This window comes from Megascapheus bottae, chromosome 9, assembly GCF_031878675.1.
Source record: "Megascapheus bottae isolate mThoBot1 chromosome 9, mThoBot2.hap1, whole genome shotgun sequence".
Classification (NCBI taxonomy): Eukaryota; Metazoa; Chordata; class Mammalia; order Rodentia; family Geomyidae; genus Megascapheus; species Megascapheus bottae.
In genome coordinates this window covers 11,282,735-11,305,037 of record NC_143517.1, presented here as the reverse complement: position 1 = coordinate 11,305,037, position 22,303 = coordinate 11,282,735, and the positions used below count along the sequence as shown (strand labels likewise).

Genomic DNA, 22,303 nt, shown 5'->3' with positions numbered 1-22,303 from the left:
CTATAATCTATGGTAGCAGGATGACTGCAATGCCACATCTATGTGCATTTGGGGATAGAGAGGAGTGAATATTAGCTGATGAGCTCAGATTGGCAATGTGAAGTCCTCCAGAGCCTTCACTGGGGCTTCATTAGCTGCCCTATTCAACTAAGGTGAACGAACACACTTCGAAAAAGAAAATTCAAAACAATTCACCATTGCAAAAAAAAAAAAAAAAACATTCCGAGTAAAAGAAAAGAAATGAGATACTCCTTTTAGAGAACTTGAATGGTAGGTAAATGGTTGCTAGCTTTTTTTGTTGTTGTTGTTTGTTTTCATTTTTGTTAGTCATGGGGCTTGAATTCTGGGCCTGGGTGCTGTCCCTGAGCTCTTCAGCTCAAGGCTAATGCTCTACCACATTGAGCCACAGCACCACTTCTGGTTTTCTGGTGTTTAATTGAAAATAAGAGTCTCATATACTTTTGTGCTGGGGCTGCCTCTGAACCATGATCCTTAGATCTCAGTTTCCTGAGTAGCTAGGATTATAGGTATGAGCCACTGGTGCCTGGCTTGTTGCTAGTTTTGATAGTGCTATGGCTATGGCTTTAGGGAATACTTTTGCTTGTCTCAGGCAAAGGCCAGACAACGTCCACTTATACAGCCTCAGAAATGGCTCAAACTCATGATGTGGCTCAAGCCTATAAGCCTAGCTACTTAGGAGGCAAAGATTGTGGGATTATGGATCAGGGGATCATGGTTGCTTGCCAGCCTGGGCATAGAATTTTGAGAGACTGAATCTTCAGTAAAGGCTATTGCTGATGCACGTGGCTACTATTCAGCTATACAGGAAGCTCAGTGGCTGGGTGCCTGTATCCCCCAGTAACACAAGCAAGCACAAATACAATGACGGAAGCCCAGGCAGCCTGGACATTAAAATCAAATCCTTATCTTGAAATAACCAGTGCTAAATGGGGGTGGAGCTATGGATTAAGTGATAGAGCATTTTCATATCAAACATGAGGTGCTGACTTCAATTCCCTCCTAAGACCCAAAACAAAAGTCAAAAGCTCTACAAAGCAGAGAATGCAGAGCAAATTTCAGTGTGTAGACTGATTCAGTCCCCTGAATGGTGTGACCAATATTATCACCCAAATGCTTGAAATAGTTGACCAATTGTTTTCAATATTGTAGCTAAACTTTTCAGAAAATAGCAGATGTTAAGTTTCTACCCCTTCTTTAGGACTCGGTACCATTTCTTTTTTTTTGTTTCTCTCTCTCTCTCTCTCTCTCTCTCTCTCTCTCTCTCTCTCTCTCTCTCTCTCTCTCTCTCTCTCTCCCTCTCCCTCTCCCTCTCCCTCTCTCCCTCTCTCCCTCTCTCCCTCTCCCTCTCTCTATTTGTCGTGGGGTTTGAATTCTGGGCCTGGGCTTTATCCCTGAGCTCTTCAGTTCAAGGCTACAGCCCTACCCTTTCCTGGTTTCCTAGTGGTTAACTAGAGATAAGAGACTCATGGTCTTTAGTGCAAGGGCTGGCTTTGAACCATGATCTTCAGATCTCAACCTCCTGAGTAGCTAGGATTACAGGAGTGAGCCACCTTGCCCGGCCTGAATACCATTTCTAGAGAAATTTCTAATAGGTGGACATTTTTTTTTTTTAAGTAAAGGTGCCTAGTAAGCTGAAAAGGGTAGGAGCACAACACAATCTGAAAATAGCCACCAGGCTATTCAAATACGAACCAATATTTTGACATGGGCGCAGGGCATATACAACAGAAATAGTACCTAAGCCTCAAACTGGGCTTATAATGTATCTTCTGAAAGTGTGAAGCAAAAGAATTTAGGGGTTATTCAATATATTCGGGACTCCCCCCCTCCCCCCCCTGCAAAGGCAATGGAACCTGGCCCCGAGGCTGACGTTCTTAACACAGGTTTGGAGAGCAGGTTTAGAGGGAAGCAATGTGACCTCTTTGGATCAGGAAAAGTTCCTGCTTGTTATGTAATGTGTGCATTTCATTATTTACACGACTTGGCAAGGCCATTGATTGGGAGTTGTGTACATAGCAAGGTGAAGCTCCTCTGAAGTAAGCTGGAATCAATCAACCTCCAGGCACTGGACATTAAAATTTCTGGACATTAAAATTATTGTAAATTTTTTTCTTAAATGTTTTTAGGAGCTACAAGCTTTTTTTTTTTTTAATAGCAAGTTTTCCATGCTTCCTTTTCTTGTGCCCTTGAGGACACAAGGAATCCACTGAAGACATCCTCTTAAATTTTATTCTAGGATGTTCCAGCTACCTACCCCACCCAAGCGCTTAAAAAATAGTTTTGGTTTTTGTACTGGATTTCTCCTCCCCATTTCTTGGATTGAGGAGGGAATTGAGGAAGGGGAGAGAGCCCTGGCTGCGGCCTTGGTGGGGGCGGCGGGGGGGGGCGGAGAGTGTCCTGCGGGCTGACCTTAGACAATAGTGGGGCTTGGGAAGCCGGGCGCCGGCGGCAGCAGGACAGTAGCGGCGGGAGTGAGTGCCGGAGGCCTTGCGGAAAGGGCTTGGAGGACTGTGCGTCCGCGGGTCAGCTCCGAGCCCCAGTCCTGTTTCCCGCAGCCTGCTTGGGTGCTCGGGCCAGCAGCGCGCAGGGGGCGTGTCCTCTGGGGGCGTGTCCTCGCTGGGTGGACACGCCCCCGGTCGGGTTTATAATTCGCCCGGCTCACCCCGAGGACCCGCCGCCACTCGCTCCCGGCGCCTGCCCTCGCGCGTGCTGTCCGCGAGGGTCTCTGGAGTTGCCGCGGGCCGGGGAGAACGCACGCCCAGCTCGCGCCCTCCGGCGGCGCCCCAGCCCGTGCGCTCCCCGGAGTTCCCGCGCGTGCCCACTCCGCTTCCCACGCCGCGCACTCTGGTCCCGCCGAGCGGCCCCGCTGCCTTCCCATGGCTGACCTGAGCTTCATTGAAGATTCCGTTGCCTTCCCGGAGAAGGAGGAGGATGAGGAGGAAGAGGAGGAGGGCGTGGAGTGGGGCTACGAGGAAGGTAACCCTGGATCGCGGGCGGCGGGTCCTGGGGCCCTGGGGCGGGGCGCGGGGCGCTGCGCTCTGCTGCCCCCCTTTCCCTTTCCTCCGACCTGGTCCCTGCTCTCTAGGGAGGTGCTGCCCGCCGTCCTGACCCCCCGAGGCTTGGCGGGGCTGGCCGGCCTTAGGGCCGCGGGGCACCTGCTGGTGCCCAGCGCTGGCCTTCCTGTCCTGGCGCTGCCAAGAAGGGCAGCGGTGGCTGTTACTCAACACTTCCTTGGCCAGGGCAGTGTTAAGTGAGATGATCCGTTTCTTGCTTTCTAATCTTTCTCATGAATAGTAGCTCATGTGCTCCGCTCTTCCTCAAACAGGTCTTACATTTCCAAAGCCATCCGTGGGCTTGGCGAAAGGGGGGCAGACTATTTATATTTATCTATTTTTAAGAAACTTATTTCCCAAATTTCCCTGCCCAACACAGGGGGCCTAATAGCTAACCAAACCATTATTGGCATATAGAAGATATACTTTTAATTATGTATACGCATATACATACAATATATACATATATATGTCGGCACACTTTTTATGGTCTCGATTTTATTAATAGGTGTTCATTAGAGTTAAAATTACAGTTTTTGGCATGCTCCCACCAAGTTACAGCGAATTGCCAACTATTGTACATACTTAAGTAAGGATAAACTTTTGTGATTTCTTTTTTTAATATTTTTTAATTGTAATTAATAAAAGGGTTGCATGATATTTGCCAGATAGAAGGTGCATTAATTCACATACATTGATACCCTTTCATATGTCTTGGTCCCCATTAAAACTTTTGTGATTTCTTAGTGAAAGATGATCTAAATGTTTTAAAGCCATTGACTGTTATAACTGGTGAACAACTACAAAAGAATAGAATATTGCATTGGTGTAGGATTTGGTAAGACTCGACCATTTCTTACAGGAGCAAAAACTATCTTGTACATTTGCCATCTAGTTTTCTATGCAGAGATAGTATCAAATCCTCTTTGTAACATCAAGGATCAGAGAAAGGTTTCAATTTGTTTTTCCATGTTAAATCTGTTCTTGATATATTTTTAATTTTAACCTTAGGTGTTGAGTGGGGCTTGGTGTTTCCGGATGCCAATGGGGAATATCAGTCTCCTATTAACCTAAACTCCAGAGAAGCTAGATATGACCCCTCCCTGCTGGATGTTCGCCTCTCTCCAAATTACGTGGTCTGCCGGGACTGTGAAGTCGCCAATGATGGACATACCATCCAAGTTATCCTGAAGTCCAAATCAGGTATTTTAGAAAGCTGGAGTGTTCTGTGCACTTGAGGTCACAGTTGAGTCAATGAACTATTTAACTCGTGCTATTTTAAAGATAGAGCAAGCGTAGGTATGTGTTCAGGACATCTTTATATTTGGGAATTTGTTTCCTGAGGCTGGTGGAATCAAGATGATTTTTACACCAGCTACTCCTGCCATCTGAATCTATTTGAGATGGATGTGAGATGATTTATGGAGAAGGATAGTTTCCAGGGAAATTGGTATTTATTTAGCTTTAATATAAGGGAGAGGAAAGCGGCTTAAAAATCAACATTAATATTATGCTTTTCACAGTGAATACTCTTTACCTTTGGGAAAATTAGAATATGTTAATATACTTATGTCCTTGAAAAATAGGAATTCCCCACATTTATCCATATTGATAATATGACATTTTAAGTCATAAAATCTTACAGTTTAATAGTAAGAAAGGTAAGTATTGATTCCAACTGCAGATTTTTACTTTTATTCATTGTGAATATAGATGCCACAAGATAATCATAGATTTATGGTCTTCCCTGCTGTGCTGACTTAGTCTAGGCTGGGAATCCTTAAGGAGATTCTGGGTGTAACATGTACTTAGTAAAAGAAAAACAGCAAACTTAGATTTGAACTTAAATCAGAATTTTTGGGGGGTTGCCAATGATGAGGCATTATGGATCTTTTAAGTATATTGTAAAATAATTGAATACTGGTCATTCTGTACTACTGCAAGTAAATTTTTATAGGACCATATACCAAAGGCACATTTCCTGTTGACACTATGATGGGTATTGGTTGCATAGGATAAGACAGTTGTAGAGGATTTATTTAAAGTTCTGTGTAAGTGCTAATAAATCATTACTAAGAGAATAGGTAATTACTAAATACCAGTCCCCATTAAGAAAGTATCTGTTCAGTCCTGCCTCACCAGGGAGGAAGAACTGTGCAAATTCCTGCCTCTGCCTCATTGGTGCACATGGGATCTTCTGCTCTCTTCTTTGCCTCTTTAGAGCTCTTCCTCCTTCACAGGCCCTGCATTGTTTCTCATGGCTTTTCCTTTTTAGCAGTTCTATACTTTAAAAAAGTGAACTGAAAAACACGTTTTGACCAGTGTATTACCTTTTTTTTTTTTTTTTTTAAGGTTATTCAAGCTCAAAGAAATAGTCTTTTAAGTCCTGGCCAGCCGGTAATTTCTTTAAAGTCTTACCTTTACATGACAATGGCATAATTTAAATTGACTATTATTTCATTTCTCTCTGCCTGTTTTACCTGATTCTTCTCACCTTTAGTTTCTATTCCCTAGTGACATGTACTTTAAATTTAGTACTTATACCTCTTTAGATATTTTGTGTGTAATGACCTCCATATTTCTTTTGTGGTGCTTGAACTCTGGGCCTCTTCAGCTCAGGCTAGTGCTCTATCACATGAGCCATAGCGCCACTTCTGGTTTTCTGGTGGCTAATTGGAGATAAGAATCTTTTGGACTTTAGTGCCCAGGTTAGAATTGAATTGAAATCCTCAGATCTCAGCATTTTGAGTAGCTAGGATTACAGATGTGAGCCACAGGCACCCAGCTTGACCTCCATATTTTTTAATGTTGTGCTTATGAAGTTATACTCTGACAGTTAAGGTATCTTTAAATATCCATTAATATTTGGCAAATGAGGACAGGTGATTTATAACTCTCATTGTGTGCCCCTTCCTTGTCACATACCCTCTTTATTTGTGCTGATTCTGGGGCTTGTGTTCATGACCTAGGCTTCTGGCATTTTGGGTGGTTAATTGGAAATAAGTGTCTTATGGACTTCCCTGCCTGGGCTGGCTTTGAACTGCCATCCTTAGATCTTAGCCTCCAGAGGAACTAGGATTATAGACATGAGCCACCAGCACCCAACTGTCCCCTTAGTTTTAAATAGTTTTATTTATATTGATAATCAGTTTTTTTAGTATTCTGATGAAACTGTTATTTCCAGCTGAGTCTGAATTCCTTCCAGCTGTGACTATATTCTCTTTCATTTATTGAGCAATATTTTTTCCTATAGTTAAAATGTTTTTCTTTAACTTTTAAATTGATCTATTATGAAATCCTATTAAACGTTCTGATAGATGACAGATCTCTCAGCCCATTCACAGTCATCAAATAGTTTTCCCTCCTTCTCTTTTGTCTTTCCTTCTTCCGTTTGGTGAAGCAACCCCAGGTCTGGATTCCTCACTCTTCTAACACCTTTTACAGGCATTATCTAGCCCTTCAGGGACAGTACACTTGGAATGTCTTGATTATCTCCAGTATTGGATTCCTTCTCTTCTGAATGGAGATTCATCCTCTTTAGGGCTGCTTCCTTACTGTGGAGAGTTTCTTGTTGCAGTTGTTCTGAGGTTTATGTTTCAGGAACTTTCAGAACAGAGGATCAGGTGAAGGGTAAGTGTAGGGCTATGTTATGTGTTGACAACGTTATATTTGGACCTCTTGGATTGACTGGATTTACCTGGATGGCAGTCTGGCTTGGAAGTGATTTTTTGCATCATTTTGATGTCATTTCTACACTCTCTCTGGCCCTGGTCTTAGGCTAGGAAGATCTAGTGACATAGGCCTTTCAGTCTTCTCTTCGTGTCCCTTTTCTACCCCTCTCCCCCACTGTATGGAAGCTTTTATAGTTTTCCCTTTCCTTCAGTTGTGAAATTTTCTGGCCACTGATCTTTTATGGTATTTATTTCATTCTATTACTGGCATTTGCCCCCCCCCCTCTCTCCTGGGGCTTGAACTTAGGTCCTGGGCACTGTCCCTGAGCATTCTCAAGGCTAGCACTCTACCACTTGAGCCACAGCATCACTTACAGCTTTTTCTATGCATGTGGTACCTAGGAATTGAACCCAGGGCTTCATATATGCTAGGCAAGCACTCTACCACTAGGTACCACCTGGTCCTTTTAATTATGGTAATTGTGTATTTTATTTCTCAGAAATTGCAATAGATTTCCTGTATTGTTTTGTTTATAAGTTACCTGAAATGGGTATAGTTGCACACACTTGCAGTCCCAGAACTTTAGAGTCTAAGGCAAGAGGACTGCAAATTTGAGTCTACATATATATTGTGACCTGCTTAAAAAATGTTTCTTAGTTTTTATCTCTGTCCTTTTTATTTATTTCAGTTATTCCTTTTCCTTTCCTTCCATTTTCTAGTAGGCTTTTCCATTTTCAATCTTTCAGCTTTTCTACTGAACTTATAATTTTTGCTTATTTGCATATATATGTTTACTTTTGTTTAATTTTTGCTTACATATATTTATGTATGTATATATTGAACTCATTATTGTTCCTCTGTCTCAGTGTTCTATGTGCTGACCTTATATGTGCGTGCTACCTCACAGAGCTTCATATTCTCTCTCTCTCTCTCTCTCTCTCTCTCTCTCTCTCTCTCTCTCTCTCTCTCTCTCTCTCTCTCTCTTTCTCTCTCCCCTTCTTCTCTCTCTCCTTCTCTCTCTCCCTCTCTCTCTCTTCAGCTCTGGGGCTTGAACTCAGGGCCTGGGCACTATCGCTGAGCTTCTTTTGCTCAAGGCCTCAAGCTAGCTTTCTACTACTTGAGACAGTACCACTTATGGCTTTTTTTTTTTTCTGTTTATGTGGTACTGAGAAATCAAACCCAGGGCTTCATGCATGCTAAGCAAGCACTCTATCACTCAGTCACATTCCCAGCCCCATATTTTTTTTTATAAATATTTTTTGTTGTGATTAATAGAAGGGTTACATTATACTCACCAGACAGAAGGTGTAGAACTTCACAAACATTGATACCCTTTCTCATGACATGGTCCCCATTTCCCTCCCACCCTCCTCCCACTTATCTTGATTTCCCCCCTTCCCTACCCAATTTCAAATAACCAATTAAGCACATATAAAATATATCAGATAACAAGGTGAAAAATTGTAACAATATGAGATAACCAAGGGATGGCAAAAGAGATTGAACAATAACATAGTACATTAAGGACAACAGTCACTCATTATATGCCAGCCCCATATTTTTAACTTCTAAAATATGATATTCTGTGAATTAAAGACATTTAAAAAAATTGTAGTATTCGAATCAGGTACCAACTGTATAGCTCATACATACGATCCTAGCTACTCAAGAGGCTGGGATTTAAGGATCATGGTTTAAAGCCAGCCTGAACAGACAAATCTATGAGACTGTTCTCTAAATAACCAGAAGAAAAGAACCCAAATCTCAATCAAACAAACAAACAAACTAGAAATGGAGTGTGGCTTAAATTGTATAATAGTACCAGCTATGCGTGAAAAGCTAAGGGTCAGCTTACTACCTTGAATTTAAGCTCAGTAATGGCAAAAAAGAGAAAAAAAACCTGTTTTTAATAGCACCCAGTATTTCATGACTGTGAAACTATTCTTCATTCTTTTCTACACTGCTTCTTTCCTGTTCCCTGTTTATTCTAGGTTACTCCATCTGCTTGTTTTGTTCCCTGTTTTTGACTTTGGGAGTTTTCATAAAAGGTCTAATGATCTTGGTTCCTTGTTTGTGAGAAGAGCTCTACAACGTGAACAAGAAGCTCTGGGCTCAGGAGCAGGCACTGGGGTCTGTTGGCCCTCATGTTAATGTGTTCTTGCAAGGATTGAGCTTCTTGTGGAGCACTCTTCACAGGTTTCATTGATTTCCCTGGAACATACCTACCTTTTGTTCCTGATTTTGTTTTTGTTTGAGGTGGAAGGCTAGCTCACACCTGGCTCTTGGCCATTGTCCAGGAGCATTACCATTTGATGCCCATTTTTCTTCTGTCAAGGAATGTAAGGTAGTTTCCTGTCTGTGAGGAATGGGAGGGAGAGGCGTAACAGACCCTCTTAGAGACTTTAGGCATATATTCTTGCCTGTAGTTCCCCACTCTGTACCTGTCCATAGGGGAAATATTTGATGTCTTTACCTCTTGAGTCTTTCCTGCTATCTGACTTTATTTGTCTGCTATAACAATATGCCATAGGCGAAATAAGTTATAATAGGTGTTTACTTTTTACAGTTGACTGTGAAGTCCAAGGTCAAGTTGCCATATAGTTTGTGTTTGATAAAAACCTGTACTCATCTCCATAATGGTGCCTTGTCACTGTCAGAAAGGCAAAAAGGCCACATGAGCATCTTTGTAAGGCACCAAGCCATTTCTTAAGGGTGGATCTGCATGAATCACCTCTTGAAAGTTCCATCTGTAATGTTGCTGTGTTTGAGACTGAGTTGCAACATGCATTTTGCAGAGCATACAAACATTCAGACCATAGCATTTGGCTTCAGTGGTGTTCAATGCTAGACTCTGCGCTTCCTCTGCTAAAGCTTTGTTTTTCTCAATCACAACCTTTGAGTCCACTTTTATAAGCTCCTCCGGTTCTCTGGTGTTTCTGAGGCTGTTATTTCTGTTCCTGTTCATTTTGTCTAAGTGAAAATTTGCCCCTTGGTTTAGGGAGGACTGAGAAGTGTGTGTGGGGGGGTGGGATAGGGTGAGATAAGTGCTAGAATACTGGAGTATAGGTCTCCTTGCGTGATTGGAAGTGTTTCCTTCAATTATAGCATGTCGTCATTTTAAGTAAAGAGTATCATATAGTAAGTCTCTCCTCTCCTTCCTTCCCCTCCTCTACCCTCTTCTCTCCTCCTCTCCCCTCCTCTTCTCTCTCCTCTTCTCCTTTTGTGGTGTTGGTCCTGGGGAATGAACTCAGGACCTGGGTACTGTCTCTGAGGTTTTTTTTTTTTTTTGCTCAAGGCTAGTACTGTAGCACATAAGCCACAGTTCTACTTCCAGTTTTTTGTTGGTTTATTGGAGATAAGCATCTCATGGGCTTTCCTTCCTGGGCTGGCTTTGACCCTTGATCCTCAAATCTCAGTTTCCTGATTATAGGTGTGCATCACCAGCACATGACAGCACAGTTAGTTTTAATTTTTTTTTAATTAGAAGTTAAAGTAGATTTTATACTTACCAGGTTACTGAAACTGCAGTTCTTTTTGAGGTTGCCAAAGGTTGAGGTTAGCTTATTTTCTTTCTTTTTCACTTTTTTTTATATTAAAGCATTATACAAGTGTCCTAAAAGGCAATTATACTATAATATTGTATCATCTGAAAGCTTATGCTTCTCAGGTACAGCTTTTTAAACACAATTTTAATGATTTGGTTCCCATATAGAAGCCTAAATGGATAAATTGCCTTAATCTGTATTTGAGATATTTCATCAGCATGAGCGGAACTCTCCTATCCACCCCCCCCCACCTCCATACCCTCATCTGCTGAAACTGCTCAGGCCTGGCTACTGGGGTCCTCTTTTCCCCTCACCCCAAGTATCTAGTGTGTAATTCTTACAGTAATTTAATTCTGTTTCAGTTGAATGGAATTTTGGGAAACCTTCTTACTGTTAGTCTCTGTGACACAGTCTCCTGGTGTTTCTTTTAAATTTTAATTGCCTGTTCTCTGTTAGTTCTTCACGCTCCATTATTCTTAAATAATAGGTTTCTCAGTGTTTCCTGGTGAACTCTGTTCTCAATACTGCACACACCCGCAGGCAGTGAGTATATCACGTGGACTCTAGGTTACTCTGCTCAGTGTCCTTTCTCCAATAAACAGCATCTGGATGTAGGAAAGGGGATATAGCTCTCAGTTTTTGGGTAACATGGGTTTTCAGAGGGTAGCTGGGCTGCCAGCATCCTTCTGATGAGTGCTGGATAACCTGGCTTCGAACAGTTCAGTCATGCACAGGTCTTTCCTCAATGAGGAATCCATCTGTGTGTGAGCAGTTTTCCAAGTCAGAAAGTTCTGTAATCTCCCTATTGTTTGTTTGTTTATTTATTTATTAGTTTAGAACTCTGGACTTATGCATGACAAATATAATTGTACATACCATTGATCAAAATACTGGTGGCTATAAATTTGTATGTAGTTGCCAGTTTTTCCTTTCACACATATTTAGCTCATTCAACTTATGTACTCAACGTTTACTTATTACTTATCTTTAAAGCCAGCTCACTTATCTCTAAAGCCAAGCACATATTATGACTAGAAATGATCAGGAGAGCAAGGATATAAATAGTTTATGACCATCTGCTGTGTTGGGAGGCAAAAGGGCCTTGTGTGGACTTAGAAATCCCACAAGCTAAGAGAACTGTATACTTCCTGTATTAGAAGAGAGCCTGGACCTCAAGCATCAGTGCTCTTTGGTTTCCTCTGACCAGCAGGGTGCATTTCACAGTCTTTGTTTGACGTCAAATTGGAGTTACATATTTTGGAGTTTGCTGTCTTAGGTCATGACAGATAAATATAGTAGGATAAAATTCTTTTTGGTAGAGAAGATTAGGGAAGGGGTTGTGAAAGAACCCCTTGGATCACTTGAAATGATATTTGAAAGGTGAATAGTGTGGTGAGCAGAAGGGACAACATACAAAAGACATAGATGTGGGAGGGTCTAGCGATAGTACAGGGAAGCTGAGTCCTTTAGTACATTTGGAAGAGAAGATTCAGTCACCATAAAGGGAGTTAATGGGTAATACCACAGAGTCAGTACTTTTGGAACATGTTCATGCAGGACCTCAAGCTATGTAAATTTTCTCTAGAATAAAGTCAAAATTAGTATGTTGCTTTAGGAAAGGAAACCTGTGAGCCCTAAATAGGAGATAAAATGTGCAAGATTTTAGAAATGGGTTTAAAGGTTAGTGCAAGGGTCCCAGTAACCAGAGCCCTCAGTTATTACCTATCAGAGGAAGAGGAAGGGTGACATGGAGATTTCTGAGGTGCAGTCCATAGAACTCCAGTGGGTGCCATGTAGCACAGAAGGTAGGTTAGGAGTCCTATAGGAGATCAGCAGTGGTGAAGCTCCTGAGACGGGACCTTGGTTCACACTCTCTCTCCACTCCCCTGCCTTCTAGCTGGGCATATTTCAAAGTGGCAGAGTCTCTCCTAAAATGGAATTGAGCCAGTCATCATATTCCAGGGTGACTTAACCAGATTGTTGGCCCTTTTGTCATCTTAAGCATGTAGAAGTTGGTTAAAGCCACCACAGAGATGATTTCATTTCTCAGTACGACAAATACAGCAATCTTAACATTTAAGGTGCAAAGACAAATTAAACTTGAACGTGTCTGTGACAGTATGTCAAATAGCATAAATATAAAAAAAATATAATGATGGTAGTCCTCACTGATCTCTAACTGGAGATTGTATCCAACCCTCTACTGGTTTTTCCGATCGTGCATACCTCTGAGAAGATGTAATTTAGGTAGAGCAAGAGACCAACGACAATGCATAATAATGCAGTGGACCAGTTCTAATAATATACTGTAAAAGTTATGTGAGTGCTTTTTTTTTCTCTCTGGAATTTTTCATTCAGCATTTTTCAGCTTGTGTCTGACTACTGCAGCTACAGAATGTGAAGCTGAGAGGAGGGTCTTAGCACAGAATGCATGGTGTGGAACTTACGTAGTGAGGAAGGGAGACTGTCGAAGCCTGTTCCATGGCAAGCCCTTCCATATGATTAAAGCAGTGCTTTAAATGTAATGCCATCTTGTTTTTTTGAGACAAGGGATTGCTGTGTTGTCTAAATTGCCCTCAAATTTGAGATTCTCTTGCCTCAGTCTCCCAAGTGCTGGAATTGTAGGAATGTACTGCTATATCAGCACCGGTAATTATTTTTATTTTTTATTTATTTATTTTGTTTTTGTTGGTCCTGAGGATTGAACTCTGGGCCTGGGCGCTATCCCTGAGCAGTTCAGCTCAAGGCTAGTGCTCTACATCGTGAGCCATGGTACCACTTCTGGTTTTCTGGTGGTTAATTGGAGATAAGAGTCTGGTACCACTTCTGGTTTTCTGGTGGTTAATTGGAGATAAGAGTCTTAGAGACTTTTGTGCCTGGGTTGGCTCTGAATGGAGATCTTCAGATTTCAGCCTCCTGAGTAGCTAGAGTTATAGGCATGAGCCACAGGTGCCCAGCGAAGAAGCTCTTTTATTTATGTGGTTGAAAAGAATCTTCATGGGAGAAAATCATTGACTTTAGTGCCAGCCTCTGAGCTATATAATTTAAGGAAGTTAAATTAGAATTTGCTCTGTAACTTGGAAGTTGTCTTTGTTTTAAAAGTGCATCCAAAATTTGTACTAGCACAAATACCTATAAAATCTGAAGACAAAACACTTCTAATCTTCACCACGCTTTTTAATGGGTAATGACATATTTAATGGGTCGTTGATGTGACAGAAATTGCTAATCAGGATAGGTCATTTGTGCCATCAACTGTAACTTAATATAGAAACTTTAATTAGTTTTACTTCTGGGACTTTTATAATTTTCAATACTAATTTTAGGCTACATTATTATTATTATTAATCATACTTTCTCCCTTCATGAAGACTTTTATAGTTGTTCTTAATAACTTTACCTATGTTAAGACAAATGTCAAAAATACCTTGAATTCTTTTCATTGAAGTGGCTTTGTTTTTTGCCAGTTATGGGGCTTGAACTCAGGGCCTGAGCATTGTCTTTGGGCTTTCTCAAGGCCACAGCCATAGCTCTATGGTTGAGCCATAGCACCACTTCCAGCTTTTTCTATGTATGTGATACTAAGGAACTGAACCCTGGTCTTCATGCATGCTAGGCAAGTGAGCTTACCACGAGGCTTAACTCCGGGCCCTAATTTGCTCTTTCATTAGTCGTCTTTTACTAGTTTGTCTAATAAAAGGTAGGTCTATAGTACTGGAATCTGTTACTTTTATGGTACCTGGCATTGGTTTTTTTTTTTTTTTTTTTTTAATAGTCCTGGGGATTGAACTCAAGGCCTGGGTCCTGACCTTGAGCCTCTTTGTGCTCAAGGCTAGTGCTCAACCACTTGAGCCACAGCACCATGTCTGGCGTTTTCTGTGTATGTGGTACTGAGAAATTGAACCCAGGTTTCATACAATGCTAGGCAGGCACTCTACCACTGAGCCACACTCCCAATCCCTGTTATTGGTTTTATTTCATATATTTTTTATTGTAATTAATAGAAGCGTTACATTATATTCTCCAGATAGAAGGTACATTACTTCACAAACATTGATACCCTTTCTCATGTCTTGGTCCCCATTTCCATCCCCCACCCCAGCCCTTCATCTTGTTTTCCCCCCTTCCCTATCCTATTTCAAATAACCAAATAAGCATATATCCAATATATCTGCGATTGGTTTTTCTATTAACTCCTCCATCATCATTTGGAAAGATAACATTGCACACTTGGAGCCAATGGATCAAGCCAGTAGCTCCTTGGGAAGCTAATAATGAGAAGACCATGATGTCAGGCCAAAGCATGCAGAAGAATCTGTGAGACTCCATTTGCATTGAAGTGGATCTGGGCAAGATGGTTCCTGCCTTTGATACCAGCTGTGGCAGCAAGTCCAAATTAGGCTGACAGTGGCTGATGTACACATTTAAGCAGGAATTGAGACCCCTTTCTTAAAAATAACCAGTGCAAAAAGGGCTGGAAGCATGGCTCAGCGATATGATTCCAGCCTAGCAAGAACGTTCAAATCACTAAGCCCAGTACTGCTACACAGAGAAGGGATAAACTCAGACATCCTTATCAGCAACAACATCAACAGCAACTATCAACCGCCACCATGATTATAACAACTATCTCTGAAAAACCATGGTCACTGCTATATATCATAAAATGGGTACAAGGTGTTTTACATTCATAGAGAGGAAGGCTACAGTACTGTCCTGCATCTATAATATGAGCAGGGATAGGGAATATTGGTTTTTTTTTTTTTCTGTCAAGGACCAATATGGGCAGATAGCAGAGAAAACTCATGACAAGCGTATATCTTCCACAGGCCAGTTCCTTTCAGACACAATCAAAATGAAACATCATTTGAGACTTGATTCTATTTTCCCAGCAGAGGGTGGTCATGTCTCCTAAGAAGCATCTAAGGAAGTGAGGGCAGCCGCAGTGGCATGGGTTTATTTGTATCTTCTTTCTACAGGTTTGTTATTCCAAAGACAGTCAGCCTGTGGCCAGCACCAGCTATGTGTTGTTTCACTGTTGCTGTTTTGAGAGTGATGTCATTATGGCTGTTAAAAGTGCCATGTAGCGACTAGATATCACTTACTAAAATCTGATATTAAGTAATGGAGGAAGAGTGTACCTCTTTTACTATGAATGGTGTTATTATGAATACAAGGCTTAAAAGTGGAAAATAATGCCTTAGGAGGATCTGGCCAAATGGTTAAAACAGAGTGGTGATTTATTTTTAGTCTAGAAACACAATCACTCTCAGGAGATGGACAGGTAAGTGCTTTTTCCTGACACCCCATAAACTCTGAGTTTAGCATTTTGTCATTTTTTTTTTGCCAGCCCTGGGCTTGAGCTCAGGGCCTGAGCACTGTCCTTGGACTTTCTCAAGGCTAGAGCTCTACCACTTGAGCCTCAGCACCACTTCCGGCTTTTTTCTATGTATGTGGTACCGAGGAATCGAACTCGGGTCTTCATGCATGCTAGGCAAGCACTTTAACCACTAGGCCAAACTCCTGGGCCCCATTTTGTCATTTTTAATGGATTTTTGCAGCCACATGAATTTAGTGTAGTTTACTTTGGATTATATTTTCAGCAAAATGAAAGGTACCTAGTGTCTGATTCCTGACTGAGAGTGTCTCATGCCTTCCTAGAGGGCCATGTTCCACAATGCTTTCTTTCTCTGTGTTTACTTCAATCTCATGGAATATAGACTGCTGGAGACCAAGGTGTTATATTGTTATTTTATTTTAATGAATTTTACTAGTAAAGTTGCCATGTGATGACCAGATATCATTCAGGAATATATCTTCACAAATGGATGACTTTACATTTCAGCCCAATAGCACACAAGATTCATGAGATCAGGAATATTGTTTGTTTTATCAAAACCACTATATGTTAAACATTCTATATGGTATTTGGTCCAGTGGAAGAAGTGGTTGGAAATATTGTAATTGGACCTCCGGGGGCTTTGACCTTCTTCCTGTCAATGCATTGATCTGTGAAACTTGAATTTTATGTTTAAAATTTGAGCTCTGTAAGTTTTCAAGTAAAGGCATGATTACTTTTATTCATTTATTTTTGGCAATACTGGGATTTGAATTTAGGACTTCATGCTTTCTGGGGAAGTGCTTTACCACTTAAGCCATGTCCTTAGCCCTTTGGATATATTTTTCATGTGTGCTTTTACTTAGAACTTGGCCTATCTATGCCACTCAAGTTGGGGTGATAGGCATGCCCTACCATACCACACCTGACAAGTTGATTCGTATGAAAGTCTTGCTATTTTTTTGTACAGATTGACCTCAATTGCTATTCTTTTGATCTCTGTCTCATAAGTAGCTAAGATTATAGGCATGCCTATCCCTTGTGTTTTATTGATTTACAGAAATATTGGGGCTGGTCATGGTGGCACAGGTCTATAAACCCAGTACTCAGAGTTTTGGGCCAGCTTAGCATACATGTTGAGACTTGATAACTAAGCAAGCAAAACAAAGGAGTAGCAGCAGCAGCAGCAGCAGCAACAACAACAACTAAAATCCTGGCATTGGTCATATGGGATTTTGGATTTTTATGCTTTTCAGTGCTAGTACTAGGACTTGAACTCAGGTCTTCTTGTTCTCATTTTTTTTTTACATCACATCTGTGGTCTGGCATTTTGCTGGCCCTTGTAGATAGTGTCTTACAGACATCTGCCGGACTGTCTTTGAACTATGATGCTGAGATCTCAGCATCCAATGTAGCTGTGATTACAGATATGAGTCTCTGGTGGGGCCCAGCTGTGGAATGTGCTTTTGAACTGGGGGTTTCTTCTCTTCCCCTGAAATCATTGTCAAGACCAAGTGTGTTTTCCTTTTCCTCAAGAAAGTCCTAGTGGATTGTCCCACAGCAGATTTAGAAAATATATGTGAGCATGTGTGTGGACACTGATTGTGTTGGATGAAGGGATTTAGGAAGAGCTTTTTCAAATCCTCTTTCCTATTTCCTGTTTGTGGCAGTGGTTGTCATTGTCATCATCATTGTCTTTGTCTTCTCCTTGTCCTACCCCTCCATCTTTCCTTTCCCTACTCTTTTTCCTCTCCCTTCCCCTTCCCTACCCTGCTCTTCCTCTTTCCCATCCTTTTCCTCTTCTGTTTTCTCTTCCTTTTTCTTCCTTGCAATATGCAACAAAACCTCTTCTACGAGAAATTTATAACGGTTCCCTAATTGAGAAGTATAGAAATGACCCAAGAAGCCTCATATCAGGCTATTTCTGTGCATAATACTTAGTTGAGGGTATTATCTCTTTCTGATGATGCAGATGGGTGTGGTGTTAGACTCCAAATATTCTCCTCTTTTTCCTTTCTGGTTTGGGTGATGAGGTACAAAATGGGTAGACTCACAGTCTCCTTTCCCATTTTCTTAAGACCAAGTTTGGAAAATCAAGGAGTTAGAGTAGGGGTGAGTTTATTCAGAGGCTATGGCATATGCTTAGGAAAAACAAAAGTCTTATGCATTCTTAAAACCACAGCATGGATGTTTACAGGTAAGGAAGATGGAGTGAGCAATTCTGAATGTCTATAAACTTTCTTGATCCACATATTTGATTGTTTTGATTAACTTAGAAAATAGGATTAAGTGTAGTATGCAAAGGAGGAACTGAAGTTCAGAAATCTAGGCTTAGAGAATTTGTTGTTTTCTAGTTCATGTTCACAGAAACGAAATTTGGGTTTCCTTGTCTCTGAGTCTCCCTGGGGACATAAATCAGTTCAAGGTTCTTCCTTGGCATCTTCTGTGAGTGACTGGCTCAGGCCACATGGGTTAATGCTTTCAGCCCCCCTTCACCTCTGTCCCTGAGAATGATGACACTGTAAATCAGCTTGAACATTGGGCAGAGTTATGAGATTCTGAAACGTTTATTGTACTCCCTTGCATTTTACCTCGTTTACCCTTCAGGTGAATTTTAAAGAACTAAATTGAAGAATTACTTTGATAATGGACATGTTTTCTTTTTGTTGGAGCCCATAGGAAGCTAAGAAACCAATTTGTAGTACACTTCTAACAAAGACTTCATCACTTTCAGTTTGTATGTGTGATGGGCTTATTTCTCCATCTGTTTTCTGTTTCTTTGTTACTTTACTTCTTTGTGGTAATTTATGCTTTCTTAAGAGTATTATATATACATTGACATACGAATCCTTTAATCTGCCTGGTGCCGGTGGTTCATGCCTGTAATCCTAACTACTTAGGAAACTGAGATCTGAGGATTGTAGGTTAAAGCCAGCCTGGGTGTGGAAGTCTGTGAGACTCATGTTTTTGTTTTGTTTTTTGGTGGGTCATGGGGCTTGAACCTGGAGCCCAGGCACTATTCCTGAGCTCTTCAGCTCAAGGCTACCACCATACCCCTTGAACCACAGCTCCCCCCTTTCCATTTTCTAGTGATTTATTAGAGATAAAAGTCTCATGGACTTTCATGCCTGAGCTGGCTTTGAACAGAGATCCTCAGATCTCAACCTCTTGAGTAGCTAGGATTATAGGTGTGAGCCACCACACCCAGCTTTGTGAGACTCTTAGCTCCAATTAACCACTGGAAAATGAAGTGGTACTATGGCTCAAAGAGGTAGAGCGCTAGCCTTGAACTGAAGAGCTCCAGAACAATGACTAGGCCCAGACCAATGGGGAGGGGAAGATTCCTTAAATTGTATCTAGAATAAGACATTTAGTAAGAACTAATCAAATAAATATTGCTGCATCTGTTTGCTTTCTTTTTTTCTGTGGATAAGCAACTGTTCTCAATAGAGAAATCTAGAGTTTGTTTTTCCAAAAAGGTTACCTAATTGTGCTCAGTAAATATAGTGGTAAAGTATTTTTATTTTATTTTATTTTAATTTCAGTATGTAACCTTTTATTTATGTGTAAAGTGATGTACTGAATCTCAGAATAGAAAGAGGAAGTTTAGTGAATTTACAATTTGTTGACCCTACCTGAAAAACAAACAAAACAAATTAACTGGAAATGTAGACCGTAGTGTAAGACCTGTAGTACTATAACAAACAAACACATGAATAAATAAATGAACACATTAAAACTGTTCAGAGGGGAGGAGGGGATATGAGACTGTTTTGGGACCTTGTTTCCATTTTCAGCTCTTTAATGCTTTTTGACTATCCAGCAGAACAAAATTTCTCAAAACCTGTTCTGATTCTGAGGGCTGCCCAATCTGTAATTGTTCTTGGCTCAACTAAAGTTTGCTAAATTGAATTTGTCCAAAGTTCTTCATTTAACACAAAAACTGAACTTAATTACTGAAGAATTTGAGTTTGTGTTGTGATTTCTGCCTTATCCACTGGTCTTAGAAAACAAGTTTCTTAGTTTATTGTTGCATCTTGGTGCCATGATCACTGGCTCTAAACAAACATGTCAAAGGAAGGAGGAGATCTAGAAATGGATTGATTAAGTGGTCATAAAGAATGTATAAAAATATATGAAAAAAAGAATGTATAAGCGCCCATGGGAAGCTGAATGCTTTTATCAATAAGTCTGAATACATCCTCCCCCACTCCTGCAGTACACATTATATGTCTAATAGTTTTTTTCCTTCCTTCCTTCCTTCCTTCCTTCCTTCCTTCCTTCCTTCCTTCCTTCCTTCCTTCCCTCTTTCCTTCTTTCCTCCTTTCTTTTTATTGTCAGGATAATGCATAGAGGGGTTACAGTTACATTTGTCACGGAGTAGGAGCATTACTTCTCGTACATTGATACCCCTTCTCCTGTTTTGTCCCCATTTCCCTCCCCCCACCCTCTCTCAATCGGTAAAGCTTTTTGACTAAAAACAACCTTAAATTTTTAGCTGATACAGTGTTTTATGGGTGGGGAGTGTGGCCTAATTGTGAGAGTGCTCACCTAGCATGCACAAAGCCCTGGGTCTGATTCTTCTGTACTATGTATACAGAAAAGGCTGGAAGTGGTACTGTGGCTTAAGTGGTAGAATGCTAGCCTTGAGAATGCTCAAGGACAGTGCTCAGGCCCTGAGTTCAAATCTTAGGATGGGCAAAAAAATGTACTTTATCACTTAAATACAGATTCTCTTCCAAATGTAATTATCATCTTTTAGTGTGTCCTGGTTTGGGAAAGAGTTCTGGATTATTTTAAGAAGTGAGAAATAGGGACAGGGCCTTGTGGAATCGATTCTAATAATTGTATTGTTAATTGTTTGCATGTATATTAATTGTATCCATGCAACACATGGATGGATTAACTTCATACTAGGTCTTTTATTGGGTAATTTTGTTAGCTAACCAGGTTACCTAAGTTGGAACCCTGCTAGGATGAATGGATGATATAAATAGGCAGTTTGGTTTACTGATAGATCTACAGCAAAGTATTGATGTGTTTGAGTATCAGAATATCTTCTGGTCTGCGAAGCTCAAGTCTCAAGGAAAAATTTCTTTTCCTTGTCTACTTCTGGATTGAAAACACAAAAGATCTTAAAAATACACGTAGTATCATCACCAAGTTTTCTAGGCTTTTGTATCAAAATAGTCAGAACAAGAATTTTAGGCAAACCCAAATAGCATGTTATGTCATGCTCACACGTGGATGTAATTCAGGAAAGGGTATTTCTCTTTTTTTTCAGTTCTGTCTGGAGGACCATTGCCTCAAGGGCATGAATTTGAGCTGTATGAAGTTAGGTTTCACTGGGGAAGAGAAAACCAGCGTGGTTCCGAGCACACTGTTAATTTCAAAGCGTTTCCCATGGAGGTAAGAATAACTGTCCTGTTGCTTGCTAAAGAATCCTGTGAATTCCAGATTTAAAAGTGCATACATAATTCCAGGATTTTTATCAGTTCATATAAGATAAAAACAAAAGCATCGAGAAATGCTGCTTGGGCCAGCAGGTGAGGTTTTCTACCTTTTTATGGGGTTTGGAGTATGCAGATGAGTAGTTTGTCATAACATTTTCTTTTCTTCTTTCTAGCATATATGAATTGTACAGAAGATTTTCACTGAGCTCCTTTCGTGCATGTCTGTAATATTGTTTGATCTGAATGCTCTGGTCTATGTTACTCTGTCTGATCTCTCCTCCCTTATGATCAGCATTTGTCAGTCTCACTCTGGTATAATTCCTTTCGAAAGGGGGGCCACAGCTACTACTACTACTAATAATAATAATTCTCCTTTTAATTCTTCTTTCTCTCTTTCTTTCTTTCTTTCTTTCTTTCTTTCTTTCTTTCTTTCTTTCTTTCTTTCTTCTTTTTTCTTTTGCCAATTCTGGGTCTTCCACTCAGGGCCTGAGCACTGTCCTTGGGCTTTCTCAAGGTTAGAGCTCTATAGCTTGAGCCCCAGCACCACTTCGTGCATTTTCTGTGTATGTGGTACCAAAGAATCGAACCCAGAGCTCCATGAATGCTAGGCAAGCACTCTGCCATTAGGCCAAACTCCTGGCCCTGGAGGCTACTTCTTCAGATACTACAAGTAGGTGATGAGCTGGGACAACCATAGAAAATGCTCTGCAGTAGTTCAAAAGTCTAGTTTAGTTCACTGATAGTTTAATCACTAAGGGCAGGGAATCCTAGAGAATGAGCAGAGAGGGAATCCTAGGAAATAGTCATTTTATCTGAAGTATTCCCTCTCCTACTTACCTCCTTAGCGAATTTTCTCACTATTAAGTGTCCTGTCACCTGGGGGACTTATTTCCTCAGGCCAGATTCTTCTGTTTTCCTAATATATGGGCTAGTTCTCATGCATCAAGGTCCTTTCTTGCCGCCTAAGCTGCTCAAGAGAGGGTTTTCCTTTCACTGTCCTTCCCTTCGCACACTGCCTGGCAATCCTAGACCAATATGCCATGCTAGTGAAGCTGAAGGGGTGTCCTAGATGAGCCAGGCTTTGTTTGTATGTCTTTCTATAAGGAACCTCTGTTTTCCCCAGGAAACAGGTATTCTCTGGCATGTGAGTGTTTGTTTTTGTTGTTGTTTTTCCTTTCTATTCCCTCCCTCTCACCTTCCTGTCTTTTCTTCCATTTATTT

General features: G+C 40.9%; 1 protein-coding gene across 1 annotated transcript in view; it reads left to right on the top strand.

The window, feature by feature from the left end:
- The first annotated feature begins 2,698 nt into the window (after window positions 1-2,698).
- Window positions 2,699-22,303, top strand: part of Ca8 (carbonic anhydrase 8 (inactive)) — a 103,987-nt gene continuing 84,382 nt past the window's right edge. Inside the window, exons 1-3 of the mRNA XM_090338853.1 lie at window positions 2,699-2,997; window positions 4,086-4,277; window positions 20,914-21,038. Of these exons, the coding sequence (XP_090194979.1) occupies window positions 2,898-2,997; window positions 4,086-4,277; window positions 20,914-21,038 (417 nt within the window). The 5' untranslated portion in view covers window positions 2,699-2,897. The remainder of the gene's footprint in view (window positions 2,998-4,085; window positions 4,278-20,913; window positions 21,039-22,303) is intronic.